Source organism: Cucumis melo, chromosome 10 (assembly GCF_025177605.1).
Source record: "Cucumis melo cultivar AY chromosome 10, USDA_Cmelo_AY_1.0, whole genome shotgun sequence".
Classification (NCBI taxonomy): domain Eukaryota; kingdom Viridiplantae; phylum Streptophyta; class Magnoliopsida; order Cucurbitales; family Cucurbitaceae; genus Cucumis; species Cucumis melo.
In genome coordinates, this window is record NC_066866.1 from 28520541 (window position 1) to 28544906 (window position 24366).

Sequence of the window (24366 nt, forward strand, 5' to 3'; positions counted from 1 at the left end):
TTTTTCTATCTTTTAATTGTAATTTATTTATATTTTTGTTCCTGTATTATACTCTCATTGGTCCTGTATAGTGGTCCAACAATTATTCCATTTTAAATACATATAAATGACAATATTCATCAAATGGCAACTCATCATCATCTATTCATATCATTTCCAAAACGTTGCATCATACTCATATCATTTACAAGACTAATATAAACAATTCCATTAAATTTCCAAGAATTCAACTCAACATCATCTAATTAACTAACTCAAAAGTATATCATCTCCATACATAAAGTTTCATAATGGCAACCCCCTACATATGAACAATTCACCTATACCCTAAACCACAACAAAGTCTTAAAAGTATATCAATCAACCCCCCATATGAACAATTCAAAAAATCAGCCACAAAAAAAGTTTCTTGCTTCAGAATCACAAATAAGTCGTAGATCATATGTACAAACCCAAAAAATCAGTTAACTCAACCCGCACCTCATCTAACTTGGCCTGTGAGTATGGTTTTCGTGTATCAATCTGTAAACATGCAAAATAAATAAATTAATATTCATGAAAATCATTATACCCGCAAATTAAAAGAAATAGTTTGATATATAACATATCGAATTCAAGATGACAATGCTTCCCCTATTTACAATCTCTCTCATAAACTTCATGACATAGTATCCACACTCGGTACTCCCGACTTGTAGTGGACACTATAAAAAAAATAGAGAGATGAATATCGAAGAAAGAACCTCGATTTTAAACTATGCAGAACAAAGACGCAAATGAACAAATTCCAAATATTTAAATAGACAACTTAAAACAGAAATTTGGCATCAATGAGCAAGAAGCAACACAAATAGACGAGACAAGATCAGAAATCTAAACCCAATTCATTTCAGTTTTCCTCCCGATAATCCAACAATCCAGATAAGGAAGCTCACTTCAAAACAGCAAAACTAAAAAATCAGAGAGAACAAAAACCGATGAGAAACAAATTGGGAGAACTCACTTTGGGTGATGGGTGAGCAAGCTTTCCAGCAAACCACATCTGAGCCTTAGGGTCAAGGTGGGTCCAACCTCCGGCGTGAGAGAAAGCAGTGGGAGTAGGTCGCAAAAACCTTTCAAAGATGGCCATGAGCAAAAACATTGAGACGAGAATGGCAGTAGCAACAAACCCAAAAGAGACGGCATCAACAGAGTTGTCGAAATGCCTCAAGTGGTCCTCTTTCTGGACATCTAGAGGAGCCTCAATTGGGGACCATCCATAGCCTTCTTCACCCATATTAGCCGTACAGTTTCAACCATATGATCGTTGCATTAGACAAATACTTGCACAAATTCTAACTAAAACTAGTTTCATCTGCAAACGAAGAGTAAACAGAAAATCCAAAAATTCAACAACAAAAAAGAATGCAGATGTTTGAAGAACTAACCGGATCGAAGGAGGATATGTGGTTCCAAAGAAAGCAATCTTTATCCACTACTATTGTTTTGGATCTAAGCCTTTCTAATATTCATGAATTAGGAGCATAAAATTTACATCACAAGTTACAGCCAATAAACATATAGACTTTAGTTTTGAAGGGGAGATTAAGTAACACCACTATTTTTTGGGTTACTAGAACAACAGTATATATATTAATCTGCATACCAAATAGAAGCACATAGGATATATATAGACTAGTATTTCAGGAAAAGAAAAGTCGAATTAAGTAAATAACAATTGTACATATCTACTAATTTATTACTCAAACTCATGATTAAACTATAAAATTAAAGATGATCACACTGTCTAATATTCAACACTAAAGAAAAGAAATCAGTTTCCAATGTTCTAATGATTCAAAATGATTCCAATGAAATGTGAACTATATAGAATGCACAAGACAAATAGATGGAAACATTTTCGTAAATTGGACAGATGTTGCAAAAATATCTAAAATAATGTGCATGACTCCATAAAAGAATATGAATATAATAAGACTGAGAATGTCAAAGTTTCGCAAAAATTAAGTAGCAACTAATTCAATGCTATCATGTTCCTGCTAATTCATAATTGGTTTCAAAGATTAGACTCCCGAAGGCTTTGTGAATTTAACTTTAAAACAATTAAATAGAGTTAACACACCTAAGCTTAAAGTGTTTCTCACCAAGACGACTCGAAACTAAAGGCATAGGCTCCTTTTATAGTGTTTAAAGCCCATCACTTTCTTCAATCTTTCTGATGTAGGACAATTGCACTCCTAATATTTTGCCAAAATCCAAGAGACCACCATAAATATCAAAAGGGCAAATCCAAGAACAGAAAATTGGAGACTGCAAACATCAAATGTTTAGAAAGAAGAATCTAAAATGATAAAGAGAGAAAGGAAACACTATAAAGTGAAGCTATGCTTCACCTGCTGATATGGTTGCATATAAGAAAGAATCAGGCAGTTTGGAGTGTGTTTCCATGGTAAGCCTCAGGGCATTTTATATAATGTTAAAGACTGAGAAAAAAAATTAAACTCGTAGTAACTAATAAAATAAAAAAGAGAAAAGAAAATAACAACAACAAACAAATGGAGTATATAGACATTATAGCTAAGACTAAGAAAATTACCCTTGGGTTAACTTGCTCCCCTAAGCATGCTAATATTAGTGATCACTTAGGTTTCCTTAAGTGTGAAAAACAATAAAACGAGCCACTAAGTACTAACTATATTCTTGTTTCTCGAACTCTCGAAACACAGAGGTTTATTCTTTTGCCACATAAAGGCTATATCATCTCTCATATAACACAAGGCTACCCTAGCAAGACAAGGTAGACTTTACTATATTTACAATGTTTTAAAAATGTAGTTGTACACTTTGTCATTCCTACAGTTGCTATTCATCACAACTACCCTTTTGTATAATCAACATTCGGTGAGATATATTCTAAGACAGCCACCAAATGCTCTTAAACAAATATAGCGAATTCATAACTCCAACAGAGAATAATTCATGGTAGACTCAAAAGGACGAACCACATTAAAAAGTGGAGAACAAAAATATGAAGAGAAAAATATGGAGTATTTTAAAGAGAGGAAGACAATTAATTACTTTGAAATTAAGAAAGAAATATGTGTTGAAGAGAATGACAATTAAAGAGGAGATCAATCATCAGATACATCATTTGAATAATGGTAGAGACAATATTAGATATAGTGTTTATGGGACTAAAATCCCCTATGGACGAACAGGTTGGAAAAATTAAAGAAGGGTGAGAGGCCAAATGGAAATTCAAAGATATGATAATTCCCCAACAAATCTTTATATTTTGTGTGCATTTTCACACTAATTAATGATCACAAACAATAAAGAAAATCATTGCTTAACGATGATCAGAAAATTGAATGAAATACCACTAATTAAATATCGATTCTAAGTATTTTTCAATTGAAAACTCTTAATTCCACTACAAGAAATTTGGCCTTTAATGTCGGTTTAAAACCGACATTAAAGGCCTTTAATGTCACTTGGCGACCGACATCTTTGTGAGCGTTATTAAAGGCCTTTAATGTCGGTTGGGCTTTAATGTCGGTTTATAACCGACATTAAAGGTGTCTTTGATGTCGGTTATAAACCGACATTAAAGACCTTTGATGTCGGTTATAAACCGACATCTTTGAAGGTGTTATTGAAGGTCTTTAATGTCGGTTTATCTTTAATGTCGGTTTATAACCGACATTAAAGCTGTCTTTAATGTCGGTTTATAACCGACATTAAAGATGTCTTTAATGTCGTTTTTAAACCGACATTAATGTTGCTTAGTGCACATCTTTAATGTCGTTTTTCCACCGACATTAAAGACACATTTAATGTCGTTTTTCCACCGACATTAAAGACACATTTTATGTCGTTTTTTAAACCAACATTAAAGACACATTTAATGTCGTTTTTAAAGATTCATTTCATGTCGTATTTATAATAGTTTTTATGACGGCAAAACCGATATTATTTGAGTCGAACTACGTCCGGAAATGTTCGTCATCGTATATTGTAAAAAATAAAAAAATTGCTTGCACACTAGCTATAATGCCTACTACTCAATGCACACAATAATACCTAATTCACCTGCAATGCACACAATAATACCTAATTCACCTGCAATGCACACAATAATACCTAAAATTCCAGCATACACTTCCAACACTTACATATAGTCACATATCAATAAACACAACTATATTCAATACTATAAGTCCAACTACTCCAAATCCTCCAATATATACACTTATATATAATCACACATATCAAACAACACATCCTACCATCCATGGCAAACCAATAGTAAACACCTACAATGCATAAGATCCAACACTAAAATACAAGCACACTTTTCCACACTTCCATATAGAACTACAACAAATACACATCATCCAACACTTACATATTATAAACACAACTATATTCAACACTATAAGTCCAACTACTCCAAATCCTCCAATATATACATAATCACACATATCAAACAACACATCCTACCATCCATGGCAAACCAATAGTAAACACCTAAAATGCATAAGATCCAACACTAAAATACAAGCACACTTTTCCACACTTCCATATAGAACTACAACAAATACACATCATCCAACACTTACATATTATAAACACAACTATATTCAACACTATAAGTCCAACTACTCCAAATCCTCCAATATATACATAATCACACATATCAAACAACACATCCTACCATCCATGGCAAACCAATAGTAAACACCTACAATGCATAAGATCCAACACTAAAATACAAGCACACTAACGCCATTAAAGATAATATATAAGATCGTGATTTATAAACACAATAGAAGGTTCCTTCACTAACTAAAGTATAGGTACAAACTATCTAACAAACAACAATTAGTACGGGACCACATGCCCTTCAAAAAACTATAGGACTGCCGTCCCCTACAAAAACTTAACTCGACCAACTACTAACCTAACTACAAAAATCAACTACTAACCTAACTACAAAAATCAACTACTAACCTAACTACAAAAAGCAACTACTTACACAAATCTGCTAACAAAAGCTGCCCATTCAGTTCGAATCTCATCAATCTCCTCTTGGCTATATGCATTTTTGGTATTGAACTACACACAAAGAGAAAGATATGGAAAGTATGAGTTTGGATCACAAATTGTAATATGTAAAAAGTTAAAGTAGAAACTTACAAGGTTAGTAATAGAAGTACTAGAATTATGCACTATCTCATGTATGTACTTTTGCACGTAGTACCCGCACCCTACAGAATCCAATTGACGAGGGCACTGCATGTATATCAATTGAATACAAATTAATCTTATGTTTCATAAAAAGTAATAACCTGTAAATGCAAATTACCTTTACAGGTCTCCATTTTGGAGTTGATCGATAGCGTTGTAGATCGTGTTTCGCTTGCCATGTCTTCAACCCTCTAAATATTTTTAAACATTAGAAGACAAGAAAGTTAAATAAGAAGTAATAAAGTAAATACACTTACACATTTATGATTCCATGAATGTCTTCATTGACTTTACTCCGAAGAGAGTCCAAAACATAAACGCAATTTTCACGAAGATCGATAACATGCAACATCCAATGAAAACTACAATAAACAACATCTTCAATGTGAGTACACATTTAAGCTCAATGGAAATATATTAATGTGTTTCTCTTCTTTATTTACCCGGTATTATATGGAATTAGCACTTTCTGTTCCAAGTTAACTGCTTCTAGCTGGTTGGCTAAATTTCTGGATCGAAGATCACGATCTTTGATATGTGACGATATTTTTGATTGGTCAATGACAAAAAAATTCTTTGCACAGTCACATTTATCCCAAAGACATCTAAGTAAAAGCAACCATAGTTAAAATATCAACAAACTAACTACAAAAGTGGTATTGGAGATAAAGATGAGTATAAGTTGTCTACTTACGTAATATACGCTAGTATACACATATAGCCGATTTCAACCATGCCGCAGTAATGCAACAAATCTTCACGAGCTAAATAAACAAATTTGTCACTTCCAAATATGTGCTCGTTCATTGGGATGCGAATCATGTCTACATCCTCCATGTTCTTCATGGCATGTCTATTTAAAAGCTTAATAATGCCGTTAACGTCAGTATAATTTGAAGGGTATACGACATCCTTCCTAGTTGAATGCTCCTATCACAACCAAGGTTATGTATCAATTGTCAACCCAATCACACTTAAATAAAATAAAAGATAATTGATGGTAATCAATCTCCCATATCTCTCGTATTACACCATAAAACGTCATATCTGACATGACCGGGTTTTTGTCCTTAGAACTAGAGACTTGCATCGTAGTAGCGGTTATACTAACTCCACTATTTTGAACTCTCCTAATATCATCACGCCTTTTTGTGTGATAGTAATATCCATTAATTATGTAACCAGAATAAGTGGCCACATCTGGAGAAGGTCCGTGAGCTATCCATCTTAAAGAAGGCGTGATAGAATTTTTAGGTACTTCGAGAGCAAGTGCAACCTACACAATATATTGGATTTAGTTAGATCCAAAACAAACATAAAAGAGTATGATTGTAGTGATTACCCGTGTGGACAGCCAGCGACTGAATGAGCGATTATGCTCTTCTTGAATCCACTTTTTACTTCGAGCTTTACCAGAGTTAAGCTTACGCAAACTCTCCATATGTTGTCTGTCGTAAATAACAAGTTATTAAGTAATTAATTACATAAACAACTTATATAGAATGAGAATAGATAGGATTTAGCACGTACTCGACGTATGGTAGAACATCATTTACATTCTGAATGACATAAAGATGAGCTTGATCTAACTGCTCCTTACTCGGTCTGATAAAAGAAGAAGCTGATAATGCTCTATCCATGTTTGAATTCTTTTTTATTACAGATGAGTTAAGTCCAATAGAACTAACTCCAGCAATAAATTCAGAACAGAACTCTATAGCCTCTTCAACAATATAATTTTCTACCATACATCCTTCTGGTCGATTTCTATTTCGCACGTAAGTTTTTAGGACTTTCATATATCGTTCAAAAGGATACATCCACCTTAGATGAACAGGTCCACAAAACTCAATTTCTCTTACGAGATGCACTACAAGATGTACCATTATAGTGAAAAATGATGGTGGAAAATACTTCTCCAATAGACATAAAGTGACAACTACATCTTCTTGCATTCCTTTCAATTGTGATGTATCAATTGTCTTCTTACATATAGCATTAAAGAAGAAGCATAACCGAATAATTGCAAGTCTTACATGTTTCGGTAGAATACCACGAATTGCCACAGGTAGCAATTGTTGCATAAGAACGTGATGGTCATGCGACTTAAGTCCATACAGTTTCAAATCTGTGAGTGACACTAAACTTTGAATGTTCGATGAATAGCCTTCTGGTACTTTCAATTCAGATAGTGTCTTACAAAAACTCAACTTCTCTGCTCGAGATAATGTATAACATGCCGGGGGTAAAAAGATCTTTTTCTCCCCTACTTGAGGAGCTAGCTCTGATCTAATGTTCAATTCAACCAAATCTAATCGACTTTTTACTCCATCTTTGGTTTTACCGGGAATATCAAGCAATGTGCCAATGAGATTTGCACAGACATTCTTTTCAATGTGCATCACGTCTAAACAATGTCGCACATCAAGAAACTTCCAATATTCTAATTCAAAAAAAAATAGATTTTTTCTTCCAATAAGTTCCTGAAGAACTCATTTCACTGTTCTTTTCGTTCATAGTTCTCTTACCAAATGAGTGTTTGTACTTACTTGTTTGTATGAAAATTTCTTCCCCACTCAATGGTTCTGGAGCCAATTCTAATTCTTGTGCACCATTGAAAACTTTCTTTTGTTTCCTATATGGATGATGACGTGGTAGAAACTTGCGATGCCCAATATATGCCATCTTCCTTCCTTTTGGCAAATAAATTGATGAAGTTTTCTCCCCACAAATTGGACATGCATGATATCCTTTGACTGTACAACCACACAAGTTACCATACGCAGGAAAATCATTAATAGTCCATAATAAAATAGCCTTTAGCCTGAAACATTGATCTTGATATGCATCGTAACATTCCACCCCATCATGCCAAAGTATTTTCAAATCATCAACTAACGGAGCTAAATAAACATCTATTTCATTTCCCGGTTGTTTGGGACCAGATATTAGTGCGGTCAACATCAAAAATTTTCGCTTCATACACAACCATGGAGGTAAGTTGTATGTCACTAACATAACTGGCCAACAACTGTATCTACTGCTAAGATCTCCATGCGGATTTACCCCATCTGTGGAAAGAGCAAGACGTAGATTTCTAGGTTCTGACCCAAACTCTGGCCATAAATTGTCTATTTTTTTCAATGATAATGCATCTTTTGGATGTTGTAATAGATCATTCACTTCTCTTTTTCTGTCATGCCACGTCAATAATTTTGATGTTTCTTTGCTTCGAAACATTCTTTCAAATCTTGGAATTGGAGAGAAATACCACATGACTTTCACTGGAACATTCTTAACCTCCTTCTTTGAATTTTTAGGAATCTTCCATCTTGACATACCACAAGAGGGGCATACATTTGCATCGGACAGTTCTTTCCTAAACAAGCAACAATCATTCCTACAAGCATGAATCTTCTCGTACTTCATTCCAAGAGTACACAAAATTTTTTTTGCTTCATAAGTAGAAGTAGGGCATTCGTTGGGAGTAGGTAAGATGTCAGAAATTAATTGTAATAACTCAGTGAAACTCTTATCACTCCATCCAAATTTAGCTTTCAAATTATATAACTTTATCAACGTAGATATTTTGGTAAAATTCGTACAATTAGGATATAATGGTTTCTTGGCATCATCTACAACTTCCTCAAAATTTTCTGACTTGTCATTAAAATAATTATGTGCAGCCTCAAACATTCCAATTGTGTCATCAACGTCATCCTCGTCAATTTCTTCTTTTACACTACTAAAGACACTTTCATTGTTTCTATTTATTGGTAGTGATTCACCATGAAAAATCCATTCTTGATAACTCTGATCGATGCCGTTAAAAAACAAGTGATCTCTAATTGTATTCACATCTAAAGTTTTTGCATTCACACACTTTAAACAAGGACATGCCATGACATTCGACGTCTTTGAATGCTTCAACCCATTTTTAATAAACATCTCAACCCCATAAGCATACTCAGATGACGTTCTATTCTTTTGCATCCACGACTTATCCATATTATATAAGATGCAATTTAATCTACAAAAAAAATCGAGAAAATAACGAAACTAAGTAAACTTAAACTGAACCCACATTCCAAAAACTAACAAGTTCTATATAAACCGAAAAGAAACTACAATAATATTAAGCTAAAATTGTTAGTAAAATGATAAGCATAACTCATCTCACACATATTGTTTATAATATTAAGCTCAAAAGTTAAAACTTTAATATTCTCATCTCATATTTTGCAAGAAAATGAAAAACAACTAAATAGTCATAAAATCAACAACAATTACTTGTTACGATAAGATGGCTAAAAGATCACATAAGTAAATAAAACATAATATTAAGTACTCTAATAAGGCATGTTCGAGAATGATTCTAAAAATGATTAAAATCATTTTTATCATTTTTTTAATCACTTTTTAAAGTTAACTAAACTAATAACTATTGTTGTGGTTTTATGTTGCGAATCCAACATGAATGATCAATGATTTTTATATAATTTGTTCTTTGAACTAAATATATCATAGAGAATAAAAGAATGAAAAATAAATAAGGGAAGTGTCAAAGTTAGGATTTCAATTACACTTAAACTAAAATTGTTAGTAAAATGATAAGCATAACTCATCTCACACATATTGTTTATAATATTAAGCTCAAAAGTTAAAACTTTAATATTCTCATCTCATATTTTGCAAGAAAATGAAAAACAACTAAATAGTCATAAAATCAACAACAATTACTTGTTACGATAAAATGGAACACGTGAACAAAAATAATTGAGTGAACAACGATTACACTTATTCTTTACTATCGTATTTACTATTAACTTTGAACAAATAACAAAAATTCTTAAAGAACGACACCCAAAGAGATGAATTAAACGTGACAAGGAAAAAAAATCCTCTCAAGACCTCTCAGCCCCTCCAAATGTCTTTCTATTCCTCTCAAGGTTGAAGTATCACAAAACTAGTAAAAAACAATATGAATTTTATGAAATTATAACAGAAGGAACATAAACTACTCCAGGCAGGTCAATACAAACTATACAACTACTCTGATCTTCATATGAATGGAAACGATAAAGAAAGAAAATGCTAGAATGATTATCTAGTTTAATTGACTAATCAAAACTAGAAAGAACCTCACTGATCTTAATATGAAGAGGAAAGATCAAGAAAGAAAATACTAGAATGATTACCTAGTTTAATAGACTAATTAAAACTAGAAAGAACCGTTTCTCAAGCAAAAATAACCACAGATTTGACTTAAAATCTTCAAAGAGACAGCAATGCAATTACAGATTTCTAGTATTCTATTGATATTTGAACAAAGAATGGTGAAAAACTACAATAATTAATGGTAGCAAACAAATATATCAACTAAACTAACGATGCACACAATAAATTTGAGATAGCCATTGATGTTTTCAAGAGTCAATTGATTACATGATTCCATCATTCCAATCCGTTGAGAAGAATGCATTCCATAATTTCTAAAGAAGATATTTCTGCTCAGCCTACCTAAACTAATGATCGATTGTCCAATACAATGATGCGGAAAATTAGCAGAATATAAAACCTGTCCCTTTAAAATGGTAAAACGTTCAAGACTAAAGGTAAAATACCCAAAAGAATACCCGTAGACTAAAAAATTCCAGGACAAAATAGAACCAAATATGTCAACCAAATCAACATCAATATTAAACCATCACTTAACAGTTACATCATGGCAAGAAACTTTAGTTGTAAGTCTAACAAGTTGGGAGCAAAAAGTGGTTAGATTTTCACCACTCCTTGAATAGCACCGAAAAGTATTCCAAATATGAAACTTTTTCTTGTAACATGCAGAAATATGTTTCTCTGATGAGTAAATACACAAATTCACTGGCAACAGAAAATAAAGGCCACGCAAGCCCACAGAATGGGCTACATTTTGATGAATTCAACAAGTAGACATGTAGAGACAGTCTAGAGATCGTTCTCATAAATTCAACCAAGGTAAAAAAAAAAAAAAACCAAAGAGACCTTCTACTTCAATACTTCAAATCCATTTCCGACAACCTATACAAGCATGAAACCTTCTCAGCACAGTCCAACAGAACTTAATGAATATCTAAACAATATGAATTTTATGAATAATTGAGTGCTTGCTGTCTAATAATATAGTAATTGTCTTAATCTATCTTTGAATATAAACTTTGAACTCCACCAAAATCACACACAACGCCATTAAAGACCAAAGAAGGGTAATTAAACCTACTCTTTCAAGCAAGAATGAAACCATGGAATCATTCAAACCTTGATCAAATATTCAAAAGTATTAAAGACCAGTCATGCTAGAAAGTGTAAATGTAAATTACCATTCAAAAAGAAAAACTTTCAACAAATCAAACATAAAAATTCATCTATCCCTAAAGCAGTGTGAGATATTTAGCCTAAAATTTCTCCTATAGACGAGACCAACATCATCAAAATGATCTAAAGCTTTTGTTCTAGTGATTATTATATCCAGACTACTGAATTTAACATCAAAAAGTGTTTGTGGCTGTAGTTAAACTCCACCAAAATCACACACAACGCCATTAAAGACCAAAGAAGGGTAATTAAAAATAAAAACATCCCATGAAAGAGACTGAAATTTCTCCTCTCCTACATGAAATCACTTACAGAAAGGTGAAAGAGACTGAGAGACAAGTTTGCTCACAGAATTGCCCACTAACTTCATCACAAAATTGATAGTTTTCCTAATCTCCCTATCTCTGACGATATATTCATTTCTAACTATGGCTAATGTCCATTCATCTTCAATTAATCTACATTATAATCCCTAATTGATTACTATATAAAGTGGGTATAGAGTACTGTACCTTGGAGTCTTTGTCCCTGTTTCTTTCCAAATGCTTTCTAATCGAGACAACCTTCTTAATCAAATGGTAAAGATCCTCAGGAATCTCCGGAGCAAGCCCTTTTGATAGTAATAAGAAAACACACATTCAATTACCACAACAGCTCAAACCTAAAACTAATACATTGTTAATCTTCCATATATATCCTGGTAACAGCTAAAACCTAAAACTAATACATTAAAATTTCGAATTGATGAACAAGAATGAACAAGTACAATACATTAAAACATGCTAAAAACCCCAAATTAAAATCGCGACCACTTGAAAGAAGATGGAAATTTTACCGTCGCATGTGAGAGGGAGAATGAGAATGTGAGAGGATATTTTTTGTGAACGCGGACGAATTTGATTCCAAGGGTGGCCGAACCTGGTTGCTGGTTGCTGTGAACGCGGACGAGCGGATGAGTTTCTTTAGAAGGAGAGAAATGCGGCCGAATTTGATTCCAAGGGTGGGCGAACAGAACGATTGGAGAAGATAAAAATGGTATCAGCGATAGAAATGGTGGCGTCGATGAAAATGGTGGCGTTGATCGGAGAAGAAATGGATGGGAATCGTTCGGAGAAGAAATGGATGGGAATCGTTCGGAGAAGACGAGAGGGAATGTCGAATATGATTTCGTATAGCAGCAGACGGTCGAAAAGGTAAAGTAAGAGAGAGAAATGTTATTTTTTCCACAAAAAAAATTATTAAAAAAAAAATTAAATGGACCTTTAATGTCGGTGGAAAACCGACATTAAAGTGTCTAAATTTATTCAAAAAATAAAAATATTAAAACTAAAATTTAAATGGACCTTTAATGTCGGTTTTCAAAATGGCGGACCTTTAATGTCGCTTTAAAACCGACATTAAAGCTTTGTCTTTAATGTCGGTGGAGAACCGACATTAAAGATCCGCTTTTTCAAAACCGACACCAATGGTCTTTTTTCATTTTTCCCAAACGACATTAAAGGCTATATTTGTTCTAGTGTTCTCTTTTATAATGATTTGCAAGTTGTAAATTCAAATCTCGTGTTAAAAACTCATCATATAGATCATCTTCAATTCATATATATCATTACACAACTTTAATTCTCTGCTACTCAACATTGTAAAGAGAAGAGAGATCATTGAGATCATATTCATATAAAAAAAAAAAACGCCAACAATTGAAGAAAAGAAACTTCCCGAAATCAATAGATAGATGAAAAACCAGATCATATATCATCAGCAAGAAGAGGCAAAATCCAGAAGAAACTATTAATCAATAATTAAATTCAATTACTCTGCGGCTTCGTCGTCATTGTCGTCGTCAATTTCGACTTCCTCGCAATCTCATCCTTCCTCGACGGTTCGATCGCATGAAATTCCTTACAAACTAGTATAATCCACCAAACTAGTATAAACATGCTTCCTAATTCTTCAACAGTCGATGGTTGCTTGTCCTTTACTAACTTATTTTGTTTATTTTATTGTGTTGATCAATACTATTTTGGTTCTCTTGCACATGAATGGTTTTGTGATGATCTTGTTCTTTTTGGCTCATGTCTCTTTATGATATCTAATTATTTAGTCCATGTGTTTTCTAGTGATTTCAGCTGTTTCTATGCATGTATGAACAAATAAAGGAATGGATCCCAAGTGGAAGTTTGTTGGATATTTAGTGGGACCATTTTCGAGAATCCTTTGTTTATTAGTTTAGAAGATTTTATTTGGTAAAATTAAGGAAGCTTCCGATCTTGAAGATTTTCTTACAGAACTTTATTTTATCTTGCAAAAGTATTTTCGAAAAGGAAAGATTTTATTTGGCAAGATTTTATATTCACGATATTTTTGGAATAGGGTAGTTTGTGGAAAAACTATATATATCCTATTTTGTGCATCTTCTTTTGTATGCACATTATAGGAAGTCTAGCATTATGGAAAGCCTTTGAAAAAGCAAGATCGAAACGAAGACTCGAGTAAGTGAGTGTGCTTAGTCGAAATTTTGTGTGCTCTGTCAGTATCGTGATCAAAACGATTAGTACAAAGATTGAAAGTTTCATCATGATGAAGAATTAAACCTTAATCAAAAGTTTGAGAGATAATTAATTGTACCACTTGAAGTATAGAGTGAAATTGATTGTGTAAACTATGTACTAACAATCATAAGGTTGTTGTTATGGTTTTTATATCAAAATAATAAAATCTCTATAGCTTTGGGTCAAGAACCCTCAGACGTAGGCGATGTGTCATCAAACTGGGTTAACAATGTCACAGGGTTATGCCATCATCACTAACATACTTTATATCCCTCTTAAAGTTCTTTAGTATTTATACTCTCTCACCTCTTTTAAATATTTCACTTCTTTTAAATATTTCACTGTGGGACAAGAGAATTGAAAATTTCTCAACTTTGCTTATGAAATCATTTCCAACAAGAAAGCCTTGTGCACCCATCCATGCTCCCACATAGTAATAGACACTTAAGTACCTTGTCTTTTTAGAGGTTCTTCTTGACACCTCTCGGCCACATAAAAACTCAACCTTTAGCCACCCAATTCCTAATCTTTAGAGGTTCCCATGCCTTCTTTTGGCCGCCTAGAGGTATGCCAAATGTCTTTACAACACTTGGCCACATTTTGAACTTGTTAACAACCTTGACTACTTTGACACTTAAACCATGTCACTTACCTACCCATCAACTTTCCATAGAATTCTTTTTAATATTTCTACTAACTCCAACTTCCTCTTTCTTTATTAAGTTCTCACAAATCTTAGGGGTTCTTAGATCTAGGATTTTCAAACCCGATATCTCATATTCTGTCAGAGTCATAAGTCAACATGCAGAAACTGAAGAAGCCTCATCTTGAAGCAGTTTAGAGAATTTTAAGATATCTCAAAATGAATATGACCTTTATATAAGAAAGGGCAAGACTGCAAGTTAGAAGACATCTAATATACTGATTATGCAGGAGATTATGATACACATGATCACCACTGGTTACTTGTTTAAACTTGGTTGTACAACAGTTTCTTGGCGTAGCAAGAGACAACCAACAATTGCATTATCTATTGTAGAAGCATAGTATAAAGAAGCGGTCGTGGTAGCACAAGAGAATATTGGAAAAGCAACTAATGAAGAATTTGCACCAAGAGAGTAATCATGCAGTAACTTTATACTATGACAATCCATCTGCAGTTCTAGTTGAGAATTTAGTCTTCCATGCAAGGACCAAGCATATAGAAGTACCTCATCACTTCATTAGAGAAAATGTACTTCAAGAGGAAATTGAGATGAAGTAGCCACTCTAACTAGAATGTTCTAGAAGTATTAAATATGTAAACTAGATTCTCTAAAATTATGGTGAAGATGTTAAAAAATATCTCAAAAGAAACAATCTAGAAATACCTAGATTTTATTTAGGTTGAAGAATTCTAGAGAGTTCCTTGAGATAAGAATAAACTATGAAATATCTAGAATAGTTAGAATTTTAGAGAGATCCCTTTGTTTGGACTTCAAGGATCTCACACCTATAAATAGGAGTTGTGTCTTCATTTGTGAAGCAAGTAAGTCAATCAAAGTAAACCAAAAGAGGAAGAAAGAAAGCAAGAGAGTTAGTGAAAAACTTTGAGCGAAAGTGAGTGAGTGAGTGCTTTGAAAGTAAAAGAGTGTTCTCTCCAAAGGTGTCCATTGTTTGTAAATTTTCTTAACAAAAGTTTCTATCTTCCAAGTAGGTGTCTCTTTCTTTGGTGCAAATTTCTTCCAAATCTAATAGGATCACAGTGGTGAAGGTTAACAGGAAACGAATGCTATACATATGTCTGTAGAAAGGTGAGGTATAAACTTTCAAATGAACATGTCTAAAGTAACATGTGATTCGCCTTTTCTAGTAGAAGAAATCAAACATTACCTATATCAATTGTTATTATAATCTAGTTAAATCAAATGTCTCGTATCATCTACTTCAATTTTTTTTTCTGAGTTCCTTCATGTCGACATTTAGCAAATGATCTCTAAGTACGATAATTTGCTTCATCATAGATTTCCTCCTAGGCGAACAAAAATTAAGAGTTGATAGAAAGACATAATCATAGATAGAGAATGTGTTATACCTATAAAACCTCCTCAATGATATCTTCGATTGTTATGAAGCCAATGGCTTCCCACTAATCAGAGAGTTTGGACAGGTTCATCATAACACATTTGAGTTAAAGTCTTTAGACCCATTTCTTACCGGTAGAGATCTTCCGATAGGAACTGCGTGGATTAAAAGTTTTTTTTCCACATAAATTACATTGACGAATATTTAAAATCTCTAACCACATACAATACATGACCATAAACTAAAAGAAAATTATAAAAATGGTAAAATTGGTAAACTATTTATAATTAATGACAAAATCAAATATAATGAGTTTTTGTCCTTCAATGGTTTTTGTTGTAGAGTGTAAATAGTTTGTATTTCTTTATTATTCTTGAAATAGCTCCTTTACTAAAATAAACATCTGTATATATCCAAGTTAAAAGAATTTCTTAAGACCACATAATTTTTTGTCCACATATATACTTTCATCGACAAAAACGATAATGCACAACATATCTCTGTTCACATCCTTTTACTTTGTCAGAAAAAATTGCCAAATTGCTTATAGTGTAACAAATGTGTTTAGTCTCTTTAAGTGATCTTTAGCTATTTAAACCTTTTCTCTGTTATTGATTTTCACCATCCATGTCCACTTGCACATCTTTTGTCTTTTGCTGCATGTGTATTCGTTTTATATATATCATCGTCAAAGTGAAGAAGCCAAGTTAAGTAGAAATGAAAGAAGGTAAATGTCAATTGAAAATTAAGACATGCAAAAGTTATATATTAATTGAGCTTATTTAAAATTAGATCTGTTGATAAATTAAGTAGGAAATTAATTGTTACACGTAATTAATAGTGTGAAGTTATGGATCTAGACAATCTTATAAATAGGATTGATACGGTATATTGAAAAAGCAACCACGTTTGAAAAATAATACAAATCTCCTTGTCTAGTCAGATTCAGGCATGATACACAAAAGAAATAAGTTTTTCTTTCACGAGGTAGAACTAAAAATTCCTATTTATTATTGAATGGATCATAGACCAACTTCCCTTTTATTTGGGATGGGAGTATTGACTACACCCAAAATTTTGAGCTTTTCATGTTACTCCTACCAAGCAAGCCACGTGTTAGATCCGAGGCATCCAATTCAATTGAATGGGATGATAGTTTTAAAAATCAAAATTTTGATCAAATCACACGTGGCAATATACTAAGTCCTCTAATCTAAGTGTTAATTTAGGTGCCTTTCAAATAAGTTTTTTTTTTTTTTTTTTTATTTCTTTCTCTCACAAATTCTATTTGTTAATTATTTATTTGTGTTGTTCATCCCACGCTCCCAAAAAGCTTACCATCAACTCAACTTTGGTCAACAGACTCTCGGGGTTTTCTTCTTCTCTTTACGACAACAACCATATGACTATAACCTTTTTGGAAGTCATTTAGTAAGCGTACAATGACATTACTTTTGAGACCTTCCTGAAAAATTTGGCTTTTTAGTGAAAAACAAATATAACCTTTTACGTAAACTTGGCCTAAAAGCTACGTGCCTTGTTCTCACCGAGAATACTAACAAAGGTAAGTGAAACTGTGAAAGTTTGATGCATCAGCTAAGCAAATAATAAGATCAAAGTACAGAGATCGATACAGCTCTCGAAATATATTAATTCAATCCAAACTTGAGACTATCTACTACAATGGAGATTGAAAAGACATCCCAAACACAGCTTATAAATCTATCTTTCCAAATAATCCAATAAAAACTATTTGAATTCGAATGGCAACGCATCCAAAAAACTCTCGACTCAATATTTCATTGCCACGCTAAAATAACACACTGAAATTAAAATTGTGTAAAGTGATCTCTCTCTACAATTCCGGCTAGAAAAGCTCACGCCCTTCTGCACCTCATGGCACACATATGTGCATAAAATTTCTTCTTTAATTTATCTCCATTGCCTTTTGTTTTCTTCTCTCTGTGAAAACCTTCAAATTAACCAATTACAATACATGCTTATATAAAAGTTTACTAAAAGAGAAATATGAAACTCCGCCGCCTCTATCCATTTTTACTTTCAAGAATAAATAATCACCTTCATTTCTAATTGGCAAGCTTAACGTAAGTAAAATAAAATGTGGTCTTTGAGTTTTGGTTCCAATTTCATAGCAATATCTATATCTTTTGTTAAGTTTATTTTAACTAATGATATGAAATTTACTTTCGATTTCACATAATCAAAGAGTTTCATGCTACTTGTAAAAACAATTATATTTCACTTTATTAACTATGTATCTCTCTTTTTTACTTAAAATCTCTTTTATAAGATTAGTGAATTATAACCACTCTCCTAACGCACACTTTTTTAAAAAAAAATTGCAAATTTAATAATGAGTAATGAATATATATATATATATATATATATATATAAAGATTGTAGTTGGAAGAATGGACAGATTTTAGTTACAAATTGACTGTTTGTGACAACATAAGAAAGCTTTGAACATACGTCATATTCTGTACTTTGTTTTTGAAGATGAGAATGCACTTCCGGTTCATAACCCAAGTCCAGATTTAAATTAATCAAATTTAGTTATTATTCAAACTTTCAGAGTAAATAAAACTTGTTTTAACTAGGGGTGTAATTGGGTCGGGTCGGGTCAGGTTTTCTTCAAAACCGACCCAACCCGAAATGTACGATTAATTCTGAAACAGAGCCCGACCCGACCCACATTCGGGTCGGTTGGGTTTTTTTTCCCCTCCTCCTCCTTCTTCTTCAAATACATAATTCAAAAACATTATTCCAAAGCTACGAAAAAATAATACATGGTAATAAAGAATTGCACCTTTTCAAGTTTGTTTAACGTACGGTAACAAATCACTTTTTCAAGAGATCTAATGATTTTCCACACAAAATATGTAGTGATCAAATTCCAACAATTTCAAAATGATATCAAGAGATCTTTCTCCTCGATGAAAGACAGGTATGCACCAAAAATTGCTCATTCCTCTTAAGTAATCTCATCTAAGAGATTACCGATTGTCATGTGCTTAATATAAGGACAAAAGAAATGGAACATAAAGGGAAATATGGTAGATCTCTAATCAAAAGCTAAATAAAGTATAGTTAGTTCTTTAATTTGTACCTAGGAGAGAAAAACATATATCTACACTTGGATAAAAAGTAAAAACTGCACATAAAGTATATTACTTAAAAATGGAAAACAGAAAACAAAGAAAAATAAACTAAGAATCTTCTGAGGGCACACATAGCGGGATTAAAGAGTTGATAGTAGAGAAGCTACTGGCCCTTCAAATCCTTCCGCAAACAATAGAGTTTACAATTGTGAAGGTATGAATTAATGAACATCTTCACGAGACCACCTTGTTCGTATAACCCAAAGTGCTTCCATCACTGTGCTTCAAGACTCTAAAAAAAACAAGATTCGATATTAACAAGTTAACAATTTAAATGTAAATAAAGATTTGAGAGTAGGGATTTAACCCATAGAGTCATTATTCAAATTCTCAAATGCAGCTTCCATCTCCTTTCCTATGTTTATGAATTCTAGATCAAAATGACAAACAGTTAGCTTACATGGGATAATTGAAAATTTTAAATGCGTACTTCAAAAAGAATATTACCTTCATCAATTTCTTCAGTCCCATCAATTTCTTCAGTCATGTCATCCAAAGGTTTAGATTGAATCCAATTCTGAGCACAAATGAGTGCCTCTGGAGTTTGAGGAGTTAAAGAACTTCGAAAAGAATCTAACACCCGTCCTCCAGTGCTAAAGGCGGACTCATAAAGCACATTTGATATAGGAATACTGTAGATGTCCCTAGCTACTTGGCTAATGATCTTAAATCGAGAGGAATTCACCTTCCACCAAGTTAGCAAATCTAAATATTCATCGCCCATACAATCTATACGAGCCTCATCCAGATAACGAGCCACCTCTGTTTTAGCGTCATCTAGACATGTTTTGTTACTTTGTTTAAATCTATCATGAACAGTAGCAGGTGCCTTATAAGATCCACTAGATGAGATAGAAGGTATTTCACTTTGACTTTGAAAGCCAAATCCTTCGATAGGTGTACATGATTGTGTTTGTGAATATTTTTCTTTTGATATTCTCATATAATAATCATCACACAATCGACGAAATGCTTCTTCAACCTTATTCGTCCATATTTTTGCACAATATTCCTCAAAAAATTCATTAAAACAATAATTCACATAAGCTAGCTTGTACCTAGGGTCAAGAACTACATAAACGTACAATAATAAATTGGTATTCTCACTTATAGTTATACCCCAATAATTGTTGAATTTTGTCTGCATGCTTAATGTCATTTGACTCAATAATGCATTCTCATACGATGAGTATTCACGAATTATTTCTTGGATTAAACAAAGTTCATGAAAAAATATGTTTGAAGTCACAGACATAGATGCAGAAAACTTCATTGTTACCTCTGAAAAAGTTAGGAACTTTACAAACACTTTTGCATTATCCCAGTCTTCAGTAGTAGGAATATCATCCTTTGGCAAATAACTAGGGTTATGCTCCTCCAATCTTTCAAAAGTCTTTTGACACTTAATTGCTCAATCCAACATAGTAAAAGTAGAATTCCATCGTGCCGGAACATCCATTGTAAGACAATTTTTTGTTGACATCTTATCTTCTTTAGCAAAATCTTTAAATATTTGCAATCTAGCAGGAGATGACCTAACATACTTCACAGCATTTCTGATTCGAATGATAGACACATGCAAATCTTTTAAGGCATCACTAACAATTAAATTAAGAATATGGGCACAATATCTATGTGAATAAATTCACCATCCAACACCATTCTGCCTTTAAACTTTTTAACCAAGTAGGCAATGACTACATCATTTGAACTTGCATTATCAACCGTTACAGTAAAGAGCCTATCAATACCCCAACCTTCTAAGCACTTTTCAATGGCTCTACCTATGGTATCTCCTTTATGATTAGCTACTTGACAAAAGTTCAAAATTCTTTTGTGCAAGTTCCAATCATCATCAATGAAATGAGTCGTTATAACCATATAATTAATATTTTGCACAGAAGTCCTTGTATCCGTTGTTAAACAAACTCTTTGGCCGCTTCGAGTTAATGCATTTTTTAACTTTTTTTTCTCCTTCATATACATTTGAAAACAATCTTTTGCAATGGTTACTCTTGATGGAATCACAAACTTTGGATTTAATGCCCGACAAAATTGGTGAAACCCTTCAGTTTCTACGAACTTAAATGGCAATTCATCCAAGATAACCATCCTAGCAAGCATTTTTCTACAATTTTCTTGAGTCAATGATGCTGCCATCAAACTACTTTCAGAATCTTCCTCTCCTTCAACATTATCTTCCAATGGATTTACATACACCTTACATTTCTCTAAATGTCTTTTTAAATTAGTGCTACCATTTCTTTTGGAATCACAAGCATATGAAGCCCCACAATGTTTAACAAGCAGCCTTAGGATATTTAGGATCACATCCTTCTACTTTTATAAAATGTCCCCATATCGATGATGGTGGTTTAATCGGTTTTCTTTTTCCTAACACTGGAGTGGAACAACTCTGATTTGAAGTCTCGTCTACCGAGAATGAAGTCATCCTAATAATCATCAAACAAAACACATAGAAAAAAAACACTCAAATCAATAACTACGAGTTCTCATACAACTCTGATTTTTCTCCTCCATTTTCCTTTTGAGGAGGGAGGGACTGTAGAAGACAAAAAACGAAGCATACCTATTCTAACCTTGCAACCTCTTCAAGGGTTTGGGAATTAACAATGGCCGCCTGTAACGTAAAGAATGGATTGATCAGAAGATGTTGTAGGAAACATGTGATGTTAAAAGCAGAGTGCAAATAAACCAATGCCAGATTAAACTAAAGGAATTAATTCCTGGTATTTGAAAAGGTCACGTAAATGTCCAAGAACAAATCAATCGAGTTGGCATACACTAATATATTAGGTGATCCCATATCAGGAATGTTACTATTTACCATTGGAATTTTTAATCCCTAAAAATACATTTCTTGTTATACTTTTAGGGATGAGGAAATGGTAGTCAACAAAAGAGGTTCGGAAAAATACAATTTTTGTCTTTTGAGTTTTAAGAAAGACCACTATTAATTGACCAAGGAAAAATGACATGAGTAAGCAACATTTTATTTCCCTTCCTTTATCTCCATTCTCCCTTTTTCTTCTGTAGACATTGTCGTCCCCCCATCTCACTTAAAAGATTAATCAACATTTTCACATGTAAGCATTATGAATTAAAATGTCAAGGACTATATAGAACTATATTTACTAGACCTCATGAATTAAAATGTCTGTTTTGAAATTTCAGCAATTTTTTTTCTAGCAAATTGACTCCGAACTCTAGACCGGAAGTGCACTTTACCCTAGGAGTTTTAGAACTTGACCTTTCTCCAAACAAAAGGGCAGGTGAACTTAAATTTTTTTCATAAAGTACACACAGGTTTGGATTCCTTCTCTACCTCACCTGAAATTAATGTCTTCACAGATTCCTTCTTTCCCTCTTCTTCAACTTCCTTAGATGAAAATAAATTCTTAGCCTCCAATCTCTCCTGTCATTCGACATTTAGAAATGAAGAGATGCAGTAGGCATTGGTTAACTAGTACCCAAAGTCCGTCACAACAGGAAATTTTTGTATATACCACCAATTAGATTCAAGAATAAAATTAGACTCTAAACCAAGCATACACATCGAATCGGAGTTGAATGAAGTAGAGTGGTACCCTACTTGTCCAAAAATAGTGACTCTTACACGTGAACATCCTAGATGTCCACAAATGTTCTACTATAATAGAATAAAGTTCAAGTCTATTTATAGACACTTCTTCAGTATTTTTACTTCTTATTTCTCTAGCCAAAAAATTAATTGTCAGGCACATGATTGTTAATAATAAATAGCTGGACATTAAAACTGAATTCATTCGAATTCTTCAGGTATTAACATAAGAGCATATGCACATTTATCATGTGCAGGAAACATGTCCTCTTTAGTCTCTAATAAACAATAGAACATGGATTGCATAATATACTTATTTTTAAAAATAGAAAAAGCTTAAAGGTTTTTTAAAAACTAACACAATCAAAACACAACTTAGAGTCAAATATCATATTAAATACAATAAGAAAACTCAAGGTCTACATACTTGCAAATACTAAAAGTTACAACATTTTCAAAATACACCATCGGCTCTAAAATTTTTGAAATAAACCTGAAATTATCTTCTAAATGTTTCAGGATTGTTAATGTAAAATGCAGAAACAAGCACAGAATTATAGCCATTCCTTAAATAGTAAGGTCTGAATGCAGAAAAAAGTTACCTTGTTTCTGACTTTCTTGAAATCAAGCACGCGGACTGACTTCAACTTGTGAATGACATACAATCGATAATTTGGCTGCTTCATAATATTGTTATCCAACAAACAACTGCAATGATATTAAACACATATGATGAACTTGAAAAGGATGTATTAGTGGCTAGCACTCTCCCTTTCTCCAATCCTCATCATTATACAGTTGGTCCACTTCACATGATGGTCAAACAAATTGAGGATGAAAAAACAAGAGCAGTAGGTTCAAATCTTTGGGTGGAGGAATCTATATCTGTTAAAACATTCTGGTTTTCTTGGAGAAATTGAGAAATTTATGAGAACCCAGATGACAAATTGAGAAAACAACACAGTCTACCGATTATATAGTCAATAAAAAATTAAAAAAAAAAAACCCAACATCCAAGTTCCTATATGAACATCCAATATGCAATAACACCAAATAAACAGAAAAAAACCCAACAATACCTGAGAATCTGAAGATCTTGAAGGTTACGAGGAAGCTTGAGAAAGCTTGAGGAAGCTGTAATCAGAGGCCGGCATGGTTAGGTAAACACAGAAAAGGTCGAAAAGGAAGGTAAAAACAATAGGTAAACACACCCACCTCCCAAAAACTCAAGTAATGAAGACGATGGAATGGCGAAGTGATGAAGATGATGGAGTGGCTAATTAGTGATGAAGACGAAGAGATGATGCCGACATCGAGTCTGCAGACAAAGAGATGATGTCGACGCCGAGTCTACGACGAAGAGGTG

The 24366-nt window shown here is 33.1% G+C and overlaps 1 protein-coding gene and 2 long non-coding RNA genes across 4 annotated transcripts; all 3 read right to left on the reverse strand.

The window, feature by feature from the left end:
• Positions 1-183: 183 nt before the first annotated feature.
• LOC103502769 (uncharacterized) lies at positions 184-2111 on the reverse strand. 2 transcript variants are annotated; one of them, XM_008466839.3, is made up of 2 exons: positions 1004-1801; positions 184-522 (listed from the first exon to the last, which is right to left on the reverse strand). In XM_008466839.3, exons 1-2 carry the CDS (start codon positions 1274-1276, stop codon positions 439-441), a joined length of 357 nt encoding a protein of 118 aa, XP_008465061.1. In that variant the 5' UTR covers positions 1277-1801; the 3' UTR covers positions 184-438. The 2 variants fall into 2 exon arrangements, with proteins under 2 accessions (XP_008465061.1, XP_050946520.1); XM_051090563.1 differs by lacking the exon at positions 184-522 and adding an exon at positions 531-704 and having other exon boundaries at positions 1004-2111.
• Positions 2112-4941: 2830 nt separating this feature from the next.
• On the reverse strand, positions 4942-5528 carry LOC127151146 (uncharacterized). Its single transcript, XR_007823908.1, has 3 exons — positions 5369-5528; positions 5200-5295; positions 4942-5118 (listed from the first exon to the last, which is right to left on the reverse strand). It is a non-coding gene; the product is annotated as an uncharacterized LOC127151146 (long non-coding RNA).
• A 16229-nt stretch (positions 5529-21757) lies between these two features.
• Positions 21758-24366, reverse strand: LOC127151147 (uncharacterized). The gene is made up of 5 exons (XR_007823909.1): positions 24216-24366; positions 24080-24134; positions 23603-23708; positions 22751-22835; positions 21758-22040 (listed from the first exon to the last, which is right to left on the reverse strand). It is a non-coding gene; the product is annotated as an uncharacterized LOC127151147 (long non-coding RNA).

Coding starts and splice junctions, on each gene's coding strand:
- LOC103502769 (XM_051090563.1), bottom strand. CDS start 1,276: ATGGGTGAAGAAGGCTATGGATGGTCCCCAATTGAGGCTCCTCTAGAT. Junction 705..1,003: donor TTGCTCACCCATCACCCAAA/GTGAGTTCTCCC, acceptor TTTTTTTTATAG/TGTCCACTACAAGTCGGGAG.